Here is a 26039-nt window from a genome sequence, read left to right on the forward strand (position 1 = left end):
TTTTCTATACCAAATAAGGATGTGAAGATCCAAACTTTTATTCAAGTCAGACAAACATGATTTCATCTTTGAGATTATCTCTTGGTAAAGACCAAGTACACATATTTGACTTTAAACAGGAATATCTTCCTCAAAAACAAAAACAAAAAAACAACCAAAAAAAAAAAAAAAACCAGTCTTAGAGATCATTTTCCCAAAATTAACATTGTTTTTTTTAAAAAACCTAACTTGTGGATGGGGGGTAGGGAAGGAAAATTAGTAATAAAAAAAAATAACTTACCAAGAAGTGAAACAGGCTGGGTTACAGGAGGGGTGGGCAGATTCGTGGGTGCAGCAGGTGGCACGGCAGAGCCATACATTTTCACACTGTCACCAGACTCGGCGTTTCCTCTAGCCCCAGACACCACTGTTGGAATGGGATTTCCAATAGATAAGTCTTTTGTAGTGTCTTCATTTATACCAGCGATAGTAGCTAAGGAATATAATTATATCAACATGTGAAGCTGAATAATTAATTATCTCCCGGTCAACATTCTTCTGCCATACTATAGACCCTATTACCGGTTGACTCTCCCTCCTATACCCAGCTCCAAGATTATAAGCAAACACAAAGAAAAAACCATGCTTACAGTTTGGGATGCTTATTGGTGGAGTGTGAGGAGGAGGAATGGATACCGGTGGAGTTATAGGAGGTGGGGGTCCAGGAGGAAGAAAACCTAAAATAAGAGAAATAATGTCAACTTATGTTCGATCACTTCATTGCAGGCTCTAAAGTAAGTATGTTCTCAGACAATTTGGTGTACCTGGTGGTAAATGCATTGGGTTGAATCCTGGGCGCAAAAATGGTGGAGGAGGAGGGGGAGGAGGAACACCAGGACCAAAGCCTGGAGGTGGAATTCCCAGAGGAGGTGTGAAAGCAGGTGGCTGGAGAGCACCAACTACAGGTGGACCTGGTTGATGTGGTGGGACCTAGAAAGAAAGATAAAAAAATGAAACCACCTATCTAGACACCCTCTCATCCATACAGTAAGCACAGATACAAGAGCATACTGTTGAAAAAACAGATGTTTCTTAATCTGGGCTTGGTAGACCAGCAAATTCATTAAATCAGGTGGTAGTTAACTTCTACTCATACGAACTGATAGAAATCAAAGCTGTGCTCTCCACTTTATGACAGCAAATTCATACTACATTTGATCAGTGTTTACTGGTGTTCTGACATCATACATTTTTAAATGGTCCATGCTCCAATCAAGCAACTTTGGGTAATACAACTCTAAGCCAGGCTACTTGGCAATTTACAATGGCTAAGCTCACAGGTCCTGGAGACAAACTGCCTGCCTCTCCTACCCGCTTTAGTTAGCTGTGTGGCCTTGAGCAAGCTATTTAAACTCTCTAAAATGGGAACGTGCCAATCACACATAATTACGCTGATTAAATGAGTTAATACATACTAAGTGCTGGTGCCTGGCACATAATAAACACCCAAAAAATGTTAGCTATTGTGTTTTTTTTTTTTTAAAGATAGATCAATAGCAGCATCAGATTCTCATAGGGGCATGAACTCTAATTGTGAAATGCACATGTGAGGGATCTAGCTTGTGTACTTCTTATGAGAATCTAACTAATGTCTGATGATCTGATGTGGACTAGCTTCATCCCGAAACCATCATCCACTCCAGTCCATGGAAAAACTGCCTTCCAATAAACTGGTCCCTGGTGCCGAAAAGGCTGGGGACCACTATTTTAACAGATTAGGCAGGTTTCTGTAAACGAGTGCTGACACACATCGTTTGTTTAGAACCTGCACTGGAAGGGCATATCTAGAAGGTCAACTGAATAAGTGCCAATTAGGGGTGTCCTTTTAAATCACAGCTAAGAATGTACCAAAGCATATAGTTTTCCCTTCACCGTGAGAAGATGAAGAGTTAATTCACTTTTGTGATAGCTTAGACTTATCTGATTCAGATTTAATGTGAAAAACTGAGGAAGAAAGGTATTGAAACAAAAATCTAGTAGGTCATACATAGAACTATGGATCAAATTCTTATAATTTTCAAAGGATTTTTCAACTCTTATGATGTAACAAAAGCATGCTGAGTACTTAACATATATTATCTCATTTAACTCTCAAAACAACTCTAACACATGAGGACTGCCAAAGCCAGGGAAGGGAATTTGCACATTTACAAATAGAAAATTGGAGCTTAGAGGTTAGGTTACATGCTGCTGAGGATAAACAATAGAGCGGAGAAGTAAACCCAGTTCTACCAGAATCTATTCTTTCAAGTAATAGGTTGGCTGACTATACAGCAAAGATTTTATAATAAGAACATAACTGCATGTTAAACAGGATTAATTATAGTTTTCAATCGATTTACAAATTTCATGATAGCACCAAGGTAAAGATTAAGAAAATCCCTTTCCCTCAAAGCAGCAGCTTATTGGGCACATACGCAAGTTCCTTCAGAACATAAAATCTCTGAAGAGTGAAGACTCAGAAAAAAAAAAGTAGGCAGAATCTATGCAACTTGATACTGGGTAACCTGGATAGATAGATATGACAATATAAATTTATTTTGGTTCTATAAACATTTATGAGCCAAGTATGGTGGCTCATGCCTGTAATCCCAGCATTTTGGGAGGCCAAGGCAGGCAGATAACTTGAAGTCAGCAGTTTTGAGACCAGCCTGGCCAGCGTGGTGAAAACCTGTCTCTACTAAAAATACAAAAACTAGCCAGGTATGGTGGCACATGCCAGTAATCCCAGCTGCTCAGGTGGCTGAGACCAAGAGAGCCGTTTGAACCTCGGAAGCGGACGTTGCAGTGAGCCAAGATCAAGCTACTACACTCCAGCTTGGGTAACAGAGTTACTCTGTCTCCAAAAGAAAAAAAAAGAAAAAAAATTATATAAAGAATATAAACTTTAAATCTCACAAAACATGAAAACGAATATGCACATATATGTACTCATGGTTTTTTTTTAACTATGAATCCAGATGTATATCTACAGTAAGATTTAGAAAGGGAAAAGTTTAATGTCCCAATATTCTCACCTGTGGAGGTGGCACTGTTATAGGTGCAGGAACAGGAATAGGAGGGACAGGCACGGGTAATGGTTTAGGTATGGGTGATACTGGTTCTGTGTGTGAGGTTTCAGCACCTCCATTTTGAGCAACTTCATTTTCAGGCTTCTTAGGAATTCCTTTCCAATCTGTGAGAGTGAAAAAAATTTAACAAGAGTTTACCATTTTCAGTTTATAACTTTAAATCTAGAAAGGAAAAATGTTGATTATAGAAAACCAGCCCAATTATTAAAGAAATTCCTAGGCTAATTTTAGAAACAATCATTTCAATTAATAACAATACAAACATGCAAAAAAATCCTTGCTGTGTGCCAGGTGCTGTCACAAGTACTCTACACTAGCTTACTTAGTTCTCAAAACTATATAGTTCTCTATAACTAGCTTATTTAGTTCTCAAATAGCTTATTTAGTTCTGTAATCCCATTTTACAAATGAGGAAAGTGAAGACTGCTTGCTTGTCCAAGATCACATTCTTAGTAAATGCAGAGATGGATTCAACTCAGACACATTTTGTTCTAGAGTCCACGTACTTAACTACAAGAATATACTGTTTGAAGTATTAAAAATAAAGGATAATGAAACATCCGATATTTCCTTAACAAATTTTCAATATTAAAGAATAACTTAAACCTTCCACCGATTTCTACTTATCTTCTAGTCAACTGATAAACAGAAAACCATCTTTCTGCTCTGTCCTCTGGGGCCCTGGCTCCATCAGAGATCCTCCAATATTACTTACCCTTTCAATACATTCTCCACTGGACCATGAGCTCCATGATGACACCATCTTAATCTTTTTACCCTCGTCCAGAGCCTCCCAGATATCTGGCACATAGTTGGCCTTCAATACCTGATTGCCTGAATACAAGTCTAGCTCTATCCTTAGGTGAAGGTTTTGTGCATTAATGGAGGGAGTGGGATGTGGGAACAGTACAGCACTGTTTCACCTCTTTTTGGCTCTCAAATCTCACTACTGCTTGAAGCTTCCTTTATTTTATTTTTATTTTTTGAGATGGAGTTTTGCTCTGTCTTCCAGGATAGAGTGCTGTCATGCAATCTTGACTCACTGCAACCTCCATCTCCTGGGTTCCAGCGATTCTCCTGCCTCAGCCTCCTGAGCAGCTGGGATTAGAGGCACCACCATATCCAGCTATTTTTTTTGGATTTTCACCATGTTGGTCAGGCTGGTCTCATCTCCTGATCTCGTCACCTGCTTGCCTGAACCTCCCTCAAAGTGCTGGAATTACAGGTGTGAGTCACCACGCCCAGCCTTGAAGCTTCCTTTAACAGTTCTGAGGCTGGCCACAATGGCTCACACCTATAATCCCAGCACTTTGGAAGGCTGAGGTGGGGGGTGGATCACCTGAGGTCAGAAGCTCACGAACAGCCTGGCCAACATGGTGAAACCCATCTCTACTAAAAAATACCACTGAGCATGGTGGTGCATGCCTGTAGTCCCGGCTACTCCCGAGGAAGGCTGAGACAGGAGAACTGCTGGAACCACGGAGACAGAGGCTTCAGTGAGCCGAGATCATGCCACTGCACTCCAGCCTGTGTGACAGAGCAAGACTTCATCTCAGGATAAAAAAATTTCTTTCTGTGTTGCCATGCCATTCTATGCTCCTTCTTGTTCCTGTCTAGCAATCTCCAGGTCATGCCCATGCATTCTGCCATTTTCCCCACTGGAATCTGTCAATATGGCATTTTAAATATTTACGCCCACAAATAACTGCAATTCCTTGTCTTACATGTTTACTTTAGATTGCTTCTCTGGACATCTAAAACTATCCAAGGTAATTATTATTACCTTGGATTAAAACACAATACCAGGCTGGGTGCAGTGGCTCACACCTGTAATCCCAACTCTTTGGGAGGCCAAGGTGGGTGGACCATCTGAGGTAAGGAGTTCCAGACCAACCTGGCCAACAGGGTGAAAACCCATCTCTACTAAAAATGCAAAAATTAGCCAGGCATGGTGTCACGCACCTGTAGTCCCAGCTATTTGGGAAACTGAGGCAGAAGAACAACTTGAACCTGGGAGGCGAAAGTTGCAGTGAATCAAGACTGTGTCACTGCACTCCAGCCTGGGCGACAGAACGAGACTCCATCTCAAAAAATAAACCTAATACCAAAGATGCTCAGTTAAGAGCTACATGATCTGTTAAGTTTCACAGGAAAAGTTCTACTTAATTCTGTAATTCTTAAACCCCATAATCAGTAAGTATTTCATTTGTGTTTGCATCTCTTTTGTCTCATTCACTATTTAATCCTCAGTTTATAATGGACAGACTGACACAGGATAGATACTAAAAGAATCTCAAAAATCACATCCTAATGCAAGGAACAGAACGCTGGATTTCTCACGTGTACCACCAAGCAAACAAGTGAACTGTAAGAGAAATGAAATACTGCTTTACCTGGGTTAAGTGTGTCACTGTCCAACATTCCTCCTTCACAAAAACTCTCCAGTTCCTCAGGCTTGACTTTGTCCCATGGAATATAAGTAACACCAAGTTCGACATCCCAATACTGCTTATAATCTGCCTTTATTCCTTTGTTTAAGGCCCAGGCAATCTATTTCACCAGTAGTGAAAATATAAAAAGAAAAGAAGGAAAAACAAGGTCATAAGTCTTGAAAATACTATTCTCTATCATTCTATCCATTCTGACTTTGGCAGCAAGGGAGCAATCTGGACCAGCCAGGCTTGGATCTCATTTAAAACCTTATTCTCACTAAGAAACTGGTTACCTTTAATTCTCACTTTGTCCTAGAATGGAAACGTCACTGGCATTTGCTCCTTACCAACGCTCACCCAACCCAGCCAACATAAAACTTAGAAAAAAGGAAAAAGTTTATCAGGGAAAGGCTGAAGTTCACTGAATAGCATAGCAGCATACTGTGGACTACGTTTCCAAGTCTAGGAGTGCCTTGTAATTACTTAACATCAGATAAAATCCTTTTGCACTGCAATCCAATGGCAGAATGGGGTGTCAATACACAGAGGAAACAATGACTTTAGCTTCTTAGGGAAAAAATACCCTTAATTCTAAGATGGCAAATTTTAAAAATATGGCATCCAAATTTTTTGTATAGGACAAAACATACTGCTAAAGGACAACATATTTAAAGCATTAATTTACCTTGATGAACCCATCTACATTTGAAACAAAACCAAACCAAAATTCTACCATGCATGTAACATTTACAATTTTATGTTAAAACACTGGAGTTCTTTTAGGAGACATTCTCTTAAAATAAAATAAAATAAAGTAAAATAAAATAAAGATGCACATGAAATGCCTTAGTGTCAAAAGTCATATTTAAGATCCAAATTAGTTTTTAAAGGCCACATATTATTTTGCCCCCTTCTTCCTCTGCCTATTTTTAAAAAATGAATTATAACATGTAAGACTGTACCTTTATGGATTTCTGGTTCACTTTATAGTTTCCTCGGCTCAGCTTCTGCAGGGCACGATAGGCATCCTGCCTATGAACCATAACAATATAGGCACAACCCCTGGGAGGAATCATCTGCTCCAAAACATTGTAAGATGGTAACAGAATTAAGGGCAACAAGATATAATACTAAGTAACCAGTTCCAAGAATCCCACCCCCAATCCCATGCTCTATAATGTAAGGTTAAATTCACTTCTATGATGGCAATTCAAGTTTGGTCTCAATTGAGTCCTCCAAGCTTTGTTATGTAAAGACTTACCTAGAAATGTTTTTTGTTTTGTTTAATTTTTTTTGAGACAGAGTTTCGCTCTTGTTACCCAGGCTGGAGTGCAGTAGAGCAATCTCAGCTCACAGCAACCTCTGCCTCCTGGGTTCAAGCAATTCTCCTGCCTCAGCCTCCTGAGTAGCTGGGACTACAGGTGCGCGCCACCATGCACCGCTAATTTTTGTATTTTTAGTAAAGACGGGGTTTCACCGTGTTGACCAGGATGGTCTCGATCTCTTGACCTCGTGATACACCCGCCTTGGCCTCCCAAAGTGCTGGGATTACAGGCGTGAGCCACCGCGCCCAGCCTACCTAGAAATGTTTGAAATTAAACTTGGTTATCCAAGAAATGTTAAACACAGGGAATTCTAAATGTGGACTCAGAACACCTAAACTCTAGTCACATCTATAAACCTGGGCAAATTGTAACTTAGGTCTCAAGTCCTTCATTTCATAAAATGACATTAATCACATCTGTCCATCACACTTAAATAATGAATAAACACTCACATTAATTGATTCAATTGGACCAAACTCTTCCAAGAGACTGGCAACATCCTGCTGAGTAGTTCTTTTGTCCAGTTGCCCCACCCAGAGTGTAGTACTGCAAACTTAAAATTAAAATTGCAATCATAAAGAGATTCACATTTGATAGTGAACAGCACTATAGCTAAAAATTAAAAAAATTACACAAAATATCCATGAACTATATTACAACACCACAAGTTTAAATAGAAAATCTGACATACATTTTTAAAATTCTAGAAAACTGCATTAGTACTTCTAAAAAGAGAACTGGGATAGTGAAAGGTATACATAAAAGTTGGAAAAAACTAGCTTTTTTGTAGATGGATCTAAAGACTTCATGTACAAAAGCTGGAGCCAGGGAAGTAATAACTTGCCCACATTACCCTGCCAATGAACAGCAGAATTAGGACTGGAGCTCAAGTCTATTGATTACCAACCAGTTGAGCGCTTTGTTCACTACATGTAACTGTCCTTTCTCCACTCTTGCGTGTTCGTGATTTTCTTTTTTAATGTTGTGTCCTAGGTAATAAGCCTTACAGAATCAGAAACCTTACATATGTCCTAGTCATATTATGAATTAAAATCTTAATCATCTTTTTTTTGAGATGGCATTTCACTCTTGTTGCCCAGGCTGGAGTGCAATGACGTGATCTCGGCTCACTGCAACCTCTGTGTCCTGGTTTTAAGTGATTCTCCCGCCTTAGCCTCCTGGGTAGCTGGGATTACAGGCATGCGCCACCATGCCCAGCCAATTTTGTATTTTTAGTAGAGATGAGGTTTCTCCTTGTTGGTCAGGCTGGTCTCGAACTCCTGACCTCAGGTGATCTGCCCACCTTGGCCTCCCAAAGTGCCGGAATTACAAGCGTGAGACACCGAGTCTGGTAATTTTAATCATCTTAATACTTACTGATTTATATCAAATACATACATGTCTAGCGTACCTTACTCAATGTATACTGAAGACATTTGATGAGACTCAGAAAATAATGCAAGTGAATATATTCTGTAAATGTTTGGTTCACTCCTTACTGCTGCTTTACAGCTGGTTTAAGGTAAAAAAGCAAATCTAAGGGAATATCAATGCATAAACAACTAAGACAAAATAAAGCAATATTTCAAATAAAAAACACAGAGGTAATATTTCTTTTATATTTTTGCTAGCAGTTATGAAACACTTTAAACCCAAGACAAGAAAAAATAGTGCAGGAAGTTTGAATATAAAGATTGAGTTACCACTTGCAGTTTCTGGTTTGACTTGAGGGAGGCCTTTTTGTCGACGTTCTCTCTCTTTTTCTCGATCCCGTCTTTCTTGGGATCGAGATCGGGGAGAATGTCGGCGTCTATCCCTGGACCGAGACCGAGAACGTCGATGACGAGACCTTCGAGATCTAGAACCAGATCTAGATCGCCTCCTTTTTGGTGACCTTATGTTTTCAAGAGAAGGGAGAATGGATAGCATATAGACAAAAAGCAGAAAATATAAGCACATACTAATTAAAAAAAAATACAACTAGGTAATTTAATGTTTGGATTACATAAGAATGCAATAGCTGGGAATTCCTTTTACAGATTTTAGTATGTCCCAAATTAGAAATCATGCACATTATTTAAATAAAATAAACAGCCTATATAATGAAAGTATCTGTCATCTTCAGTGCCTCTGGTACTATATAAAATTACATTCTTGTAATTTAAGTAGCTAATTTTCATGGTTGGGATATATTATTTTTACTTTTTTTTTTTTTTTTTTTTAAATTGACAAGAGTCTCACTATGTTGCCTAGGTTGGAGTGCAGTGGCTATTCACAGGTGCAATCCCATTACTGATCAGCACAGGGGTTTTGACCTGCTCCGTTTCTGACCTGGGCTGGTTCACCTCTCCTTAGGCAACCTGGTGGTCCCCCGATCCCGGAAGGTCACTACATTGATGCCAAACTTAGTGTGGACACTTGATCGGCATAGCGCACTACAGCCCAGAACTCCTGGGCTCAAGTGATCCTCCCACCTCAGCCTCCAGAGTAGCTGGGACTACAGGCATGCACCACCACACCTGGCCATTGCTACTACTGTTATCCACCTTCTTAGTAAAGTATTTTCTGCAGCAATTTAGAACATTCTGATTATAGCGTTACTGTGATCTTCCACTTTTGCTGGCTAATTAAGTTGCAATAGAACCTTGATAATAGAGTTCTAATATGACATACTGTACACCTAAGGTATAGAATTATATTTTCAAAGTTCCATTACATCTGAGCAACTCATATATAAGGAAAAATATAAGATAAACAAGGTAGATTTTTTTTAAAGTCAATACTTCTGTCCCCCTTCTACACACATGTACAAATATAAACATACCAACTGTTATTTTATTAACATTCTGAATATCTGAAAATAACCCAATCTAATTTTAATTTCTATGTCTCCTAAGACATACAGGGTTGGAAAAAACATTTTCTATAGATTACCTGGATGCTGACCTAGATCTTGACTTTCTGTTATCAGACATATGTCGCTTAACCTCTTGAATACAAGGTTGTTCTACTTCCATTTCCTTAAAAAACAAAAACCATCATAAAATGAGAAATACAAAAATTCTAAAGACAAGAGGACACAATCTAACAAATGCTACATTAAAATTCTCCTGCCCCTAAGCAATTCTCTTTTGGTTGCTTGGGACCAAATTAGTTCAATAACAACTAGCCATTACTGGAAGAAAAAAGAAAAACAAAAAAACACTTTTATATTGTTTAAAAGACTAAAAAAAATACTTCTCTACTTCTGGCAAAGTTACTGTGCTTAAATTACATACCATTTTAATAAGCCTTTAACACTCTATCTCAAACCTCACAGAATCCTATGGAAGTTGGTAGTTTTATGTCTACTTTCCAGATTAAACACTTGGAGCACTGAGAGAGTTTACCATGTATCCAGGTCTTTATATAGTCAAATATGAAGACAGCAAGCAAATAAGCAGAAATATGCATATAAGTCAAGGCAACAAAAATGTACAACTATCTGAGAATAAAATTTTACCTGCTGATGTGGCTTCTGTGTAAGTGGTTCATTCTGTGCCTGAAAAGAAGGTTGGAAAGGCTGCTGCACTGGTGGAGTTGGAGGAATCACAGGCTGGGCCATGGGAGGAAATGGAGGTGTGGGAAGAAGTCCAAATCCTGGCATTTGTCCATTAGGAGGAAGTGGAACCTTTCATTTTTAAACAAACTATATGAGTTAATAGCTACCAAAATAATTTGGAAACCCCTTAGTTATTATATAAAACTAAAATATCTTCAATAAACTTTAATCAAGGAAAAGTTATCATGATATTCAACAATGTTTAACAATTTCCTTATGTACAATTTTCATGCAAGGATTATTACATACTAAGTATATAGTTAAAAATCCTGTAACTGATTTTAAAATTTTGAATACACAGGTTTAGTTTTTAAATATTTAAAGAAATACTTTCATTTACGTAAGAAAGCAATGTGATAAACTGAACTTCAAGTCGGAAGTAGTACTCTATTGCAAATGGTCTCCTTTCAGCTTTAAAGACAGGTATTTTAAGCCTTTTGGGAGGAAAACTGGCTTTCTAGAAGCAATGATTTCTAGGTTTACTTTTAAAAAAAATTACCATGGGGGAATTTCAACTAACATACCCAACTTTTAGAGTTTCAAATAAAGAATCGTAATAATGAGTAAACTACAATCTAACATATTTCTGCTCGTACAATTTAAATGCAAATAAAACTACAAATAAAGGCCAGGCACGGTGGCTCATGCCTGTAATCCTAGCATTTGGGAGGCCGAGGTGGGTGGATCACCTGCGGTCAGGAGTTCAAGACCAGCCTGGCCTTCATGGTGAAACCCCATCTTAAAAAAAAAAAACAAAACTACAAATACAATGCTATCAGTATTCCTTCTAAATTATTTATGAACTTTCAGTAATTGTTAAACACCTGAAATAACAAAAATGCTTCCTACCCCATCCCCATAATTTGGATGCACAGCCAAGTTTAAGAAACACTCAATGAGATAATTTACTGAAACTGAACAAATCTCTACTAGCTTCCTGCAACTCTCCAGTGTGCTATGTATGCTCCTTTTATTCCACATTTCAAACTATATTACTCAATGTTCAGAGCTCAGAGCCCTCTGAAGTATCTAACTACACAAAATAGAGAAGAAAGGCCCTTCCAGGGGAAAAGGCTGTATAACTAAATAAGTCGGTTTCCTCAAACAGAACTGTAATTTCTAAATTACTTTAACTAAAAGGCCTATTATTAAAATATAAGCATGCGATTTTACCATCCTTGTTTTAATTACAGAAAAAAGCAACTCAAAACAGTTACATGTTCAACAGCTTTTATCAGAGCTATAGTACGACTCAGCCAATCACAGAGCTGCATAGTGGTCTGTGGAGTGCAAACCACATGCTCTAATAAATACATCTTTTTTTCAACCATAAGAAAAATGCTTGTACCTGATGGTGCATTGGATCCTGTTGTATTCCCATCATTCGTGGCTGAAACTGATCCATATTTTGATGCTGTGTATATGCTGGCTGCTGCATGCCATCTCCAGGAAAGCCACTAAAAAAAGGTGGAAAATCTTTTTTACCCATTCAAAAGCACAAGCTTCTCAGTCACACTTAAACTACAGAAAGAGTGTTGTTCACAAGCCATTAGTCAACATGTTACTGAACCATGTATCTATCTATATTTTAAATTTATAAACTTAGTATTATCCCCAACAGAAAAGCCATTTTTAAATTTAAATCTTAGAGGATCCCCGTATCATTTAAGAGAAAACTAATTCCACAAATTTTACAAAACAACTTCATTGAAAATTGCCACTGCTAAATGTCACTTAGATTATGCCTTTACAACTATTGCCAATTTTCTATCTGCTGAGAAAAAAAAAAAACTAACAATGGTGCCTGTGGAGGCGGAGAGGCAGCAGTGGGTGCAGCAGCAGCAGGCACGGTGGCGCTAGGAGCAGGGGGCACAGCAGCAGCAGGTGCTGTCGTGGTGACGGCAGTGGTATCCTCTTTCTTTGATTCTTCCACAGCTTCTGGCTCATCATCATAGTCAAATCTATCAAGCAACTTCTGGAAAAGTTATATCAATATTCCATTTTAAAATTTAGACTGATTCACTGCACAAAAAAGTTATAAAAACTAAGGATGTTTACCACTATCTAGAAACCCACATTGTTAAGCATAATCTTATTTTCCCACATGCGCCTAAGGACCTTAGTTTGTAGATATGAACAGTTTCTACACAGATGCCAGTTTGAAAAACACACAATGTTATTACTCTGTTTTCCTTCCCCAATTGTAAGTACAGTGCTTTCTTTCTATTTTCTATCATATATTTCACAAGCAATTTAGCAGCATACACATTTTTCTAAAAAGGTCTATTTTCTAAAATAGACCTTTTTTTAGTGGTCTAGACTAAAAATGTTCGGAACACTGTGCAAATGGGCATACATTTTCAGTCAGCATAAAATGTACAAAAAGACTGTCTTATCCAATCACCATAAATGCATATAGAAAAGTGTCCATATACTGCTTGCTCCAGAATATACTAACATTAAAAAAAGAAAAAAAGGCCGGGCGCGGTGGCTCAAGCCTGTAATCCCAGCACTTTGGGAGGCCGAGGCGGGTGGATCACGAGGTCAGCAGATCGGGACCATCCTGGTCAACATGGTGAAACCCCGTCTCTACTAAAAATACAAAAAATTAGCTGGGCACGGTGGTGCGTGCCTGTAATCCCAGCTACTCGGGAGGCTGAGGCAAGAGAATTGCCTGAACCCAGGAGGCGGAGGTTGCGGTGAGCCGAGATTGCGCCATTGCACTCCAGCCTGGGTAACAAGAGCGAAACTCCGTCTCAAAAAAAAAAAAAAAAAAAAAAAAAGAAAAAAAATGGCATAGGACAGGGACACAAAGTCAATAGCAGTTTACTAAGTAGTTCACTCACTCACTTCTATCTCACTTTACAGCTTATCAGAAACTTTCTTTTAAAAACAAACTCAGGAGACTTAATGAGATCACCTACCTAGAAGAACAATTTTAAGTAAGATTTATTCAGGAAAAAAGGTAATGCATTGAATACCTACTAATGAGTATCAGATTATATAGACTTTATCATCACAAGAACACTGCAATGTAGATATAATTTCTTCTTTTTTATAGACAAGGAAACAAAGTCTCAGGTGATTAAGAAACATGATCAAGATTGTACAGTCAGTGAATGGTAGAATCACAAGGAGGACACTTATCTTTTTGACTTCAAAGCCCTCAATCTCTGGCTTTCAATAAGCAATTTTTCCTTTCAAGCTGTGTCCATTCTGCTCATGGACTTCAACCTTAAATCCCTAAACTTGTGTCATTCTGTAATAGTTTGGCCTAGAGATTCTGGTTTTGCTTTACTGAACAACAAATTTTTAAATCAGTAATGAAAGTTTCCTCCTTAGACAACACAGTACCTAGGACTAAACTAAGTGTGAAGAGTGTTTTGGGATAGAACTGACTTTTGTTTCTTTCTTTGTAGTTCTAGGCCAAGTGAGTAGTTCTTACAAATGAGCAAGTTAGTATTTTCTGAACAGAAACCATAGCCCTGGCACCTTGCTGTTTTATATACATTTTTATTTAACCTTCATGGCAACAATAAAATATTTTTACTACCATCTTTATTTCACACTACTGAACACTAAACATTAATTCAACAACAGGACAGTCTGTAAGTAATTGGAGCCAAAATTAAAATCTGGTCAAAGTTGCCTACAAAAAACAAAACCTATGATCTTTACAGATTATTACATATTAACATGTTCTTTAAAGTTTGAAGAACATTGCTCTGAAAAAACTATATAAAGCAATTAAAAAATTAACATGGGGTCTATCCAAAAAGAAATTTTAGTTGCTTTTTATGAAACTGAGGATCTATAAAGTAGCTGAAACAGACAAAATTATTTCCAGTTAGTAGACTGAAACAGACCTTTTTAGCCAAAGGAAAAGCACATCATTACTTTTTCTAAACTTATGGGCAATCCACTTAAAGTTAAATATAGAGGAATTACAATTCACATTAATAAGAGAAAGATGCTCATTATCATGGCTTTTCCTAAATTTACCTGTAAATTCAAAGCATTCTATACATTGACACAGAAATGTATAGAATTTTCCACTTCGTTTGTAAAAGTATGCTGTGATGGTTAATTTTCTGTGTCAACCTGCCTAGGTTATGCAGTGCCCAGCTGTCTGGTGAAACACTAACCTAGATGTTGCTTTGAAGGTATTTTTTAGATGGGAGTAACATTTAAATCAATAGACTCTGAGTAAAGCAGATTAACCTTGATAATGAGTGGGCCTCAATCAATCAGTTAAAGGCATTAAGAATAAGAATTGAGGTTTCCTGAAGAAGGAATTATCCTCAACATTGCAACAGAGAAACCCTGGCCTGAGTTTCTAACCTGCAAATTCAGACTCAGACCTTCAGTGTCTCCTTCTGAATTTCCAGCCTGCTGACCTGCCCTACAAATTTCAAATTCACTAGCCGCCCCCCCCGCAATTGTGTGAGCCAGTTGCTTAAGATAAATCTTTCATTCTTTTAATCTAGACAGACAGATGCAGATGTAGATACAATTACTGGTTCTATTTCTCTGGGGACTCCTAATACACTTCATGATAAATGAAGAAAGTTTGAAAAAGAATAAGTGGGATGGGCAGAGACAGGACACCAAGAAATCAAAGAGTCTGTTACAAGAATTACTATGATGCAGAAATAAATATATTAGTGGGATAGAACAGTGTCCAGAAATGAGACATAGAAACATACGGGAATTCAGTGTATGAAAAAGCAGCGAGGGAGAACCGGATATTTTCAAAAACATAAAGATTTCACTGTCTTGAACCATATTCTAAAAATTCCAGAGGGACAAAACAAACGTAAAAAAACCCCTACTACAATACAGAATTCTTTTTTAATACAAATGAAGAGTTTTCCTAATTATGACATAAGACAAAAAAAAAAACTAATAAAACCAAATATATGAGTTTATGTTCATATGTGCACGTAAATAGGTGTGCAAGAATATACAGCAAATCTGCCCAAACCTATAGTGTGGAATTCCTTCCTTTTTCATTTTATAACTTTCCATATTTTTCTACAAGCATATATTTCTTTACTCAAAAAAATTTATCCAACTTTCATTTAATCAGTCATCACTCATAAATCACTAAGATATAATGAAAACTGGTATTTACTACATAGATTTTTAATTTAGACTATGGGCAATAAAGTCCTTCTGTTTTTATAATTAGGATGTTGGAAAGAATCAGAAATTTTAGATATGATGAAACCAAAGGCATCAGTCCTGATTTACAAACTTTTGAGTTTTTTTTGCAGTGAAAAGTGAAATGTTTTATAAAGCCATAAACCAAATAAAACAGATAAGAGTGAAGCTGTTAGGAATAAATTTCAATGAGAAGCTCTGAGCTGTTAGTGGCAGCTTCTAATACATGCCTAAGAAACCATAGGCCCAAAAGAGCAGCTGAAAGACAATGACCCAACTCAAATTCTCTTTTTTGTTGCTTGTCTTTTAGAGACAGGATCTCATTCTGTAGCCCAGGATGTAGCGCAGTAGCACAATCATGGCTTACTGCAGCTTTGAATTCCTGGGCCCAAGCCATCTTCCCACCTCAGCATCCTGAGTAGCTAGGGCTACAAGTGCATGCCACCATGCCCAGCTGGTTACCAAACCCTGTTATTACATATATGGTAACTGAAACTTAATAATAATAAAATACATAATTACACAAACATTAAAAATATTTAATTTTTATATATTATTAAGAATAATACCTACATATTATTAAAACATACATATATATATTAAAAATAGATACATACAGCTGGGGTCTCACTATGTTGCCCAGGCTGGTCTCAAACTACTGAGCTTATGAGATCCTCCCTCCACAACCTCTTGAAGTGTTGGGACTACAGGCATGAGTCGCCACACTCAACCATCAGGTTTTTTTTAACAGCAAAAAACTGAAAGCAATTTGAATGTCTACTAGCAGTGGAATGGCAAAACTATAATGTACCCATGAAGTGAAATACTATGTATTACATGCATTCAGTAAAAATGTAGATCTAAATCCACTATTAATCTTAACAACAACAACAACAACAAAGACATAAAAGTATTAACACCAAAACAAGTGGATACGTATGACAATCAATTAAAGAAAAGCAGCCAGGTGCAGTGGCTCATGCCTGTAATCCCAGCACTTTGAGAGGGTGAGGTGGGCGGATCATGAAGTCAGAAGTTCAAGACTAGCCTGGTCAAGATGATGAAATCCCATCTCTACTAAAAATATAAAAATTAGCTGTGGTGGCAGGTGCCTGTAATCCCAGCTACTTGGGAGGCTAAGTCAGGAGAATCCAGTGGGTGGAGGTTGCAGTGATCTGAGATCACGCCATTGCATTCCAGCCTGGACAACAGAATGAGACTCCACCTCAAAAATAAGTGAATAAATAAAAGGAAAGCATATATATCTGTAGGAAATTAATTGTGAAAACACATAAGGCAAAATGTTATATAATAAGCCCCAAGTGTGGGTTAATAAAGAATTTTCTATTTCCTTTACTCCCTAAATTTTTTTTTACTTTTTTCATTTTACACTAGCAAATTCAGTTTCAAACCCTGAAAATTTTTGCAGTGAGCACGTATCACATTTAAAACCAGGGAAAATAATCGATGTTTTGATGTTGAGGGGGACAATCTCTCAAATCAGAAAACAACAAAATGAACAATCCACAGGAGGGATAACTTCCATAATTTAAGTTGAGTGATATAAACAGTGGGCTGCGTTATGTGAGAGAAATGTACCTTGTCAAATGCAGTTTTCTGTTCAGGTGGGGGGAAAGCAGCTTTTTGTTCAGATGGTTGTGTAGGAGTTGTCTTTAACTGAGCTGTGATAGCCTGAACCTGAGCCATCACAGCATTGTCAAGGGCAGGAGACTGTGGTTTTGGAGGCTGTTGAAAAGTCTGAAGGATCTGCTGAAGCTTAAAGAGTGGGAAAACCAGTAAATCACACAACAAAGTATAATCATAATATCAAAAGTTAATTTACTTAAAAAAAAAAAAAGTGATTCAAAATAGCATAGGCACAGAATAAATTGGGAAAAAAATCCTTTTACTAATGGTTAAATTTGTTGTGAATGAATGAATTCAACCCAAGTACAATGTGCGTTGCTTAAGGTTAAAAAATGTATGCTGACAATGTCAATGATACAAGATGGTTGAAGAGAAGAGAAAATACACTAAATTGTAAACAAGGTAAGCAAAAGTTTTCTAGAAAACTGGAAAAATTGTCCATTACAAATAATTTTGAAATCCATCAGAAATGCTAGAATTGTGAGCACCAACAAAAGCCACTTAGCAGTTCTGAAGCCCTCTTCAAAGAGTTACTGCCATTTCCAAGTGTGCTGTTTCCTTGTTCACCACTTTCACATTTTCCCTATTATTCCTACATCATTACTTCTCTTATGAAGGCTTTTCTAGCTGAAAAGCAGATGTATTTTCTCCTCTGAATGTGGTTATTAGTGAAAAATGGAAAACAATAGGTCACAAGAGTACCTAGTCCTGTAAACAATTTCACCTTTGACTAGACACTTTACCTGTTGGCCTTGAGTTGTCTGAAACAGCTGAGCCACAGCAGCAAAAGCATCAGAGCTGGGCAACTGTGGTACAGTTGGGACAGAGTTTGGAGTGGCTTGTTGGGGTGGTTCAGAAGAAACTTTTACTGGAGGTGGAGGTGATCCTAAGAAAGAAAAGGGCATTAAGGCCTAAAAAAAACTGTTAACCTACAAGTTTTCCTAATTAAGCTTCTTCACTAAAACAAAATTTTATCCAGTTTAACACAGTATAAAATATATAGATTGCGGCACTAGAGTTTATACTATAACAACTAACAGAAGAGCAGACTTTTTTTTATAAATAGGAATTATGGAAAGAAAATCACACCTTCCAAGATGTAAACTCAAGTTTCTTTCTTACAGAAAAATTCCATCAATACAGGTAAACTCTGACTCTTTTATGTGCAAATATGTCATTGTGCAAGCTTACAAATACATTTGACCATACCTTCATTATTGGTAACATTTTCTGCTACTGGGGCCGCATTACTGGTTCCTGCTGCCATGTCCAAAAGAGGTTGAATGATTTCAATTTTGAACACTCCATTTTTTTGCCAAAGGTTCAGCACACGAACTATTTTACTCTGTTATGCATGAAGAAACAAAAATATACAATAAATATTTGCATAAATAACCTATTATGCTCTTACAAAAAAAGAGGAAAAGTCCCTAGGCTAATATTTCCATACTATGTGTGTTTCAGAAATGAGGGGGAAAAAATCAGAATTAAAACCTGGTTAAACCTCTTTAATTGCTGGGCACAGTGGCTCACACCTATAATCCCAGCACTTTGGGAGGCCGAGGCAAGTGGATGACCTGAGGGAGACCAACCTGACCAATGTGGAAAATCCCCATCTCTACTAAAAATGCAAAAAAAAATTTGCTGGGCCTGGTGGCACATGCCTGTAATCCCAGCTACTCGGGAGGCTGACGCAGGAGAATTGCTTGAACTTGGAAGACAGAGGCTGTGGTGAGCCAAGATTGTACCACTGCACTCCAGCCTGGGCAACAAGAACAAGACTCCATCTCAAAAAACAAAAACAATGTACTCTAATTAGTCTTTCTACAGTGGTATAATCTAGAGTAAGGCACAGAGACGGACTACAGACCCAGACAAGAAATTTATTATTTGACATTTTCATTTTATTTTTACTTACAGTTAAAGAATCTCTATCACTGACCAAAAAAAAAAAAAAACTATCTTAAAAAATTAAATGAAGTAAAGGAGAATTTTTTCAGAATTATTGTAAAAGCTAAAATATTTAAGAAACTGGCCTGTAATCAAAATTTAACTTATGTGGCCAAGTAAATATGAAGGCGATCCAAAGAAGATGTGTTATTCATGGGTGTAACTTTCACCCTTACTCAAGGAATCATCTTGGTTTTCGGTGTATTTTCCCACAAGTGCACTCTTCCAATATAAAAACAGCCATCTATGGCACTCAAATTTATACACTGTTTATGGTAAATGTCTCTGTTCTTCATTATTCCGAGTATGTTTACTAGTATAATTTCCCCTATTTATAGCCAGTTACTATATCTATAATGTTTTTCTACTTTTATGTAGTATGTTGTAAAGCCAACTGTATACGTAAGGAATTAAATACAGCAGTCTGACTGCTAATGAATACCACTTAAGCTGCAGTACCTCTATGTTGGGAAAGAACATGAATTATTGGCCCTTTCTTTCTGGAATAATAAGATGATCGCTGCCTTTTTCTACTGCAGAATTTCTTCATCACTCAACTACATAAGCGCATCTTTCCAATGATAAAGCAAGATGATGCTCCTTTCATATTATTTTTAAAAGATTTTACTTTACTGTGGTAAGAACACTTTAACATGAGATCTACCCACTTAGCAAATCTTTAAGTGTACAATAATCGTTAACTATAGGTACAATGTTGTTCAGTAGATATCTATAATCTATTCATCTTGCTTAATTGAAATGTCATACCTACTGATTAGCAGCTCCTGCTGTTACCCTTATCCCTAGTCCCTGACAACTGCTATCACATTCTTTGATTCTATAAATTTTGCTCCTTTCATATTTCAACAGTATGACTGTATCTCTGAAGAACTTTGTAAGAAAACAGATGAATATGAAATGGCCACTGAAAAAAAACTGGGTTTTGTTTCAAGCTCACAGGCATCGCTACACAAAAATCTCATTCAGGAATACAGTAGGCTCCAAATATCTAACATACATGTAAAATATTAATTTTTTAAATAAAGAATACAAGTTTTAGTTTAAAAATTATACCTTATCTTCAGATGGACAAAGATATAAATATTGGAATGTGGCAGTTATGTTTTTAGAGAATCTTGGCCCAAAAACATCTTTATCAGTTCCAAACTGATGACGAGACTGTCGAACAATTGAGTCAATTACATATAATCCAGGAACCTTGTATTCTGGTTTACACTGCAAGGATAAAGATGTAAAATCAGTACAGAAAAAGCAAAGTTACAGTTTGACACCCATTAATTTCACCTTTATGAAACTTTATATATCCATCCAATGACTGCTTTTGGTTAAAAACGACTTGAATGTTTCAGCTCTCTAAATGGCTAACTTGTCAAATCTCCCATGTCTATACAGAACTACCATTCTATTCTCTTGATACTACTGACCCCCAAGATTTTACTCTTCTTTCTCTGCCTCCCCACACCCAATGTCCCAGAATCAACATTACTTTACCAATCCTTAAGCCAGTCCCATACAAATTCACTTATTATAATAGTCTCTACAATTCACCCTGCTCAAAAAGATAATTTTAACCTTTCAAAATTAACATTTTTTAACATATCAATTTTAATTCTATTAAAGTATAGTACCAGATAAATTAAAATTAAAAAGAAGGTGTTTTTGGCTAATCAAACTGACAACAGCAGAATAACAGACAACTACATATATTTCTGGTGGTAATATATGTAGGTGTCTGTTTTTGTAGTACAAAAAAGTATAACTCTTTATCAAAGGTAATTTAGCAATAAAACCAAGGTCTTATTTAATCCACCAATTCTACATCTAGGAGTTTATGCCAAAAAAAAGGAAATTAGGTCTAACAACTCGGAAAATGGCTAAGTGCATCACGGTAACAACCATAGAGAGGAGTATTTTGCCAATGTTTATGATCAGCTCAGCGGGAAAAGCAGGCTAACAATCAGTATTATATCAATTTTTACATTTATAAATGTACATGTACATAAATAATAGATCCAAATGTATTAATAAATATTGCAGTAATTTGGAGGCAATGCCTGTAGGTAATTTTTTCCATTTTATTTGTCTTTGATGTTCTACTATGCAAAGCTTCTACTAACCAGTTTTTTTTTTTTTTTTTGAGACGGCGTCTTGCTCTGTTACCCAAGCTGGAGTACAATGGCACAATCTTCATTCACCACAACCTCTGCCTCCTGGGTCTAAGCAATTCTCCTGCCTTAGCCTCCCAAGCTGCTGGGATTACAGGCATGCACCACCATGCCCAGCTATGTATGTTCAATAGAGACAGGATTTCACCATGTTGGTTGGGCTGGTCTCGAACTCCTGACCTTGTAATCTGCCTACCTCGGCCTCCCAAAGTGCTGGGATTACAGGCATGAGCCACCACGCCTGGCCTCTACTAACCATTTTTTGGGTCTATTGGAGCTTTAACTACTATAACTAAGCCAGTATACAAAGGCCATAGATTAGAGACATTTTTATAAACACTGAATAGTAGGTATTACATGTCACAGCTCTAGGTCAGAAGTTAAGACAAAGATGTCCAAGTGTCTGTTCTCAATTTTCAACTAAGACAGATGTGTGCTAATCACACAGTTAAAAATAACAGACAACTATAACTCAAAAAATTTTATTCTGATGGGAAAAGTTTACAAAGTAATTTCATTTGAAATACTCAAAGGTGAGTTAAACGTTTAAACTTCAACAGTAGACAGGGCAAAGGGTAGAGCAAGCACTTCAGGCTAAGGGAAAGGTCCTGCCCCACATATAAGAAACTGATGTGAGCTGAGTGTTAAGTTCACAGTAAGTGAAGTACCAATTAATAGTACTACTAAAAATTTGTTTTTAAATTTCTAGTGATTAAAAAGAACCTCTAGTGACTACTTTTTTATGAAGTGGCTTTAGAAACAAGCATCCAAATTAAAATTTAAAAAGTAAATTACAAATCATATTGTAACTAAAATGAGGTAATAATGAAAGATAGTTACCTTTTTGATGAACTTTTCTACTATTTGAACTACATGCTTATAAAGCTGAAAAGAATGAAAAGAAAATTACTGTTCAGTTTACATAATTCTATATTTTCTCTAATTAGAAAATACTTAAAACTTTGAAATCTGTACAATTTAAATATTATCAATACTGAATGAACCATGAGAAATAATTCATAATAAAAAAATTTTTTAAATCTTAAAAAACAAATCAGATAAAAACTAAAAACAGAAAACTACAAAAATTCCCCCAAACAGAAGATCTTTTTTCTTAAATTTTAAATCAATAAACCTTCATAAAGCAGAATATTTGGCAACCTGATGGGACAAAACCAATGGAATCAGAGTTAAACAATGTCACTTTTTCTAAAATAAGTCACTTTTTAAAGTGTGATTTTGGGTTAGACGTTTAATTTCACAGAGCTTAAATTTTCTTTTCTCTTTAAATAATAATCAAACTAAATAGTTGGTTTATAGAATAAATGAAAATTTTAAAAACTGTTTTGAGGCTGGGCATGGTGGCACACGCCTGTAATCCCAGCTACTTGGGTGGCTGAGGCATGAGAATCACTTGAACCCAGGAGGTGGAAGTTGCAGTGAGCTGAGATTGAGCCGTTGCATTCCAGCCTGGGTGACACAGTGAGACTCTTGACTCTCCACGTTCCAAAAAACCCAAACTGCTTTGAAACAGTACATTACAATGCAAATATACACTTATCACGTACATGTACCTTCAGCAAAGGCTGGTTAGGGCTCTTTGATTTAAGGCCTAAAGTAATTCACAAGTTAACTTCCCAGTTTAAAAAAGTAGTATTTTCAAAATTGCAATAACATTTCTCAAATTGATTATATTTATGTCATCATTACCTTAATAGCTTTAATAGCAGCTTTAGTGATGAGAATCATCTTGGCTCTAGAGATGGGAGGTTTCATATCCATAAGCGAAAAGAGCTTAAAAGACAAAAAAAGAAAAACTTAAAAAAACTTTTGAAATAAAAAATTTAACTATTTGGCTAGTAAACAACAACCTTTCCTACATTATCTGCATCAGCACTTGGAAAATACAATCAGGACGTCTTAGCAGCTCAGGCAGAGGGAGGAGCTGCAGTGGCCACGGAGCCCAGCTTTGCAAAGGCTCTTAGTGTGCAGGCACCCAGCACACACCCTCCCCACTGCCATGGTACCCAAGAAGGTGGTCAGCTCTGGCAAAGAGAAGTGGCGAAGGGGTGGTGAAGAAGAGCCCAAGACACAATCGGCATGGCTGTCAGCTAAACCTACTTCTGCAAAAGTGGAAATGAAGCTGAAAAACGGTAGCAGAGAAGGATAAATTCTCAGACAAAAATGTGCAAACAAAAGGGAAAGGGAGGGGGAGCAAAGAGAAAACAGGCTCAAGTGGCTAACCAAGAAAGTAAAGATTTACCTGCAGAAAACGGAGAAACTAAAACCAAGGAGAGTCCAGGCTCCGATGAAGCAAGAGAGAAAGAAGCCAAGTCCACTCAATACATACCACGTCTTATCAGTAGTCCCTGTCTTCCCTCTCGTACAATCCAGAGTAGTATTTTTAACAAATATTTTGTAAATGCAAGTTGGTCTGGAAATATTTTTTAAGGAGGGAATCCCATTTCTTCCCACTGTTTAAGTGTAATTTTTTTTTTAAGAGGTAAAATCATTCACTGGTTGTTTCCTTTATTTTTTGGTACAACCAGAAGAGTGTGGGATATTGTATTGCTCTGACTGTCTTGGGTGTCAGCTTAACATTCCACAGATGGGGAGGTTACTTTTTATATCCTATAACATCTCTACTAAATATACAAAATTAGCTGGGCATGGTGGTGCACACCTGTAATCCCAGCTACTCAAGAGGCATGAGAATTGCTTGAACCCAGGAGATGGAAGTTGTAGTGAGCCAAGATTGCACCACTGCACTCCAGCCTGGGCAACACAGCAAGACTTTGTTTCCAAAAAAAAACCACAAATAGGGGAAAACCAAATTTAACAAATCTCACAACAGTAAATCCCAGCCATCAGATGGTTCAATGAGACTTAACCACATACTTTTACTCCTTCCCCCAAACAGTTAAATCTAACCAAAACATAAGGAGAGTCCATAGAGGATTATAAAGATAAAACTCTGACATTAAGAAACATATCTAGCTTCTTAAATTCTTGTTTTTGTTTAGTTTAATCATAAGCATACACTTCCGAGACTTCCAAAAGATATTATGTGAAGTTTCAGATTCCCAACATTATGAAACTCATGAGTTTCAATGGTATCATATTTCCATTTTTCCCATTTATGCCAATATTCAAAATATGGACCCCCAGGGTATGAACCTTTACTAGACCACTAGCTAACAGGCTAGCCTACAACACAAGTGTTTTCTCAGAGTAAATAGCCCCACCTAGAAGGGTATCCTAAGAATTCAATTTTCACAACTTTTGAAAACCATAGACATCAGTAACAATTTTAGAAAAGGAATGAAATATAACCCATATAATGAAGTAAGCAGAATAACCAGATAATGAAGTAAGCAGAAAATAACAGAATTTTTCCATAAGATACGGAAAATGGGAAAAACACTAGGATTAATATCACAGGAATTCATTTTAATAAAGAGATTCTCTAAATAAAGTTGTGATTCTTCATTGCATTATTTCATTTACCAAGGTAGTAAAAAAATTCTCTTTGAGAATAAATGCTCACTAACTGAAAGGCAATTAGAAATAGTAGGTCGGGTGCTCACGCCTGTAATCCCAGCACTTTGGGAGGCCGAGGTGGATGGATCACCTGAGGTCAGGAGTTTGAGACCAGCCTGACCAACATGGCAAACCCCATCTCTACTAAAAATACAAAAATTAGCCAGATGTGGTAGCACACGTCTGTAGTCCCGGCTACTTGGGAGACTGAGGCAGAAGAATCATTTGAACCCAGAAGGCAGAGGTTGCAGTGAGCCAAGATTGTGCCACTGTATTCCAGCCCGGGCGACAGAACAAGACTCTGTCAAAAAAAAAAAAAAAGGAAAGAAATAGTAAATCCTTAAAATTATATAAACCAGTAAAAAAATTTAACATATTTCAACTTAAACACAAATTCTAAAAAATATTAACACTGCATAATATGTAGCATACATTTATAAAAGGGATACTCTATGTTATAAAATCTATTAAGACAGTTTCTTATGATTTTTCTATTTTCTTTTCTATACCTTACCACAGAGAAAGATGAAACACACACACACACACACACACACACACACACACACACACAGACAGACAGACATGGATCTTAAGACTGAGCAACCACAAACACATACACACACATATTTAATTCTTGGGTTGTCTCCAGAACTCTTAAATAATTTATGGAAAAATCCTGAAGGAACTAGAAACCAGCCCTTGTTCTCAACCTCCTGAGTCAAGGCCACTTCTTGATATGATTCACGCCAAATACTTGAGACATTGCTCTATTTTAGATAGATTAAATCTATCCAAATAATTAATCTATATATTTAAATATAGATCAATCTATAATATTATAATTTAATCTATATTTTGGATAGATTAAATCTTTAATCATAAAGTAGAAGCAATAAGGGGCCTTCCATGTAGAAAGTCAAGAGAGTCAGGATGGTCAGGAGGCCAGGCTGGTCAGGAATCTAAATGTATATCCAAGGAAGTCTGGAATGTTTATGCAGGTACAAGCCACAAGACTGTTTAACAGAAGATGAACAAATGTGACTCCCTCTTTACTGCTACAAATCAAAGCTTTGTGTGAAATCTTA

At 37.0% G+C, this 26039-nt stretch overlaps 1 protein-coding gene across 7 annotated transcripts in view; it reads right to left on the minus strand.

Moving 5' to 3' along the window:
* The window catches only part of SCAF4 (SR-related CTD associated factor 4), a 62430-nt gene that overhangs the window by 14584 nt on the left and 21807 nt on the right, over positions 1–26039 (minus strand). For 2 of the 7 annotated variants that reach the window (XM_035283127.3, XM_078358820.1), the window contains 18 exons: positions 23125–23208; positions 22255–22299; positions 20303–20464; positions 18488–18623; positions 18022–18164; positions 17231–17407; positions 12265–12443; positions 11817–11925; positions 10370–10537; positions 9814–9887; positions 8571–8761; positions 7320–7420; positions 6505–6618; positions 5504–5660; positions 3057–3214; positions 804–969; positions 630–716; positions 281–472 (listed from right to left, as the gene is read on the minus strand). In XM_035283127.3, coding sequence (XP_035139018.1) covers positions 281–472; positions 630–716; positions 804–969; positions 3057–3214; positions 5504–5660; positions 6505–6618; positions 7320–7420; positions 8571–8761; positions 9814–9887; positions 10370–10537; positions 11817–11925; positions 12265–12443; positions 17231–17407; positions 18022–18164; positions 18488–18623; positions 20303–20464; positions 22255–22299; positions 23125–23208 — 2443 coding nt within the window. Of the gene's footprint in view, positions 1–280; positions 473–629; positions 717–803; positions 970–3056; positions 3215–5503; positions 5661–6504; positions 6619–7319; positions 7421–8570; positions 8762–9801; positions 9888–10369; positions 10538–11816; positions 11926–12264; positions 12444–17230; positions 17408–18021; positions 18165–18487; positions 18624–20302; positions 20465–22254; positions 22300–23124; positions 23209–26039 lie in introns of all 7 variants that reach the window. The other 5 variants (XM_002761363.6, XM_078358821.1, XM_002761361.6 and 2 more) reach the window with 3 other exon arrangements.

This window comes from Callithrix jacchus, chromosome 21 (genome assembly GCF_049354715.1).
Source record: "Callithrix jacchus isolate 240 chromosome 21, calJac240_pri, whole genome shotgun sequence".
NCBI lineage: Eukaryota > Metazoa > Chordata > Mammalia > Primates > Cebidae > Callithrix > Callithrix jacchus.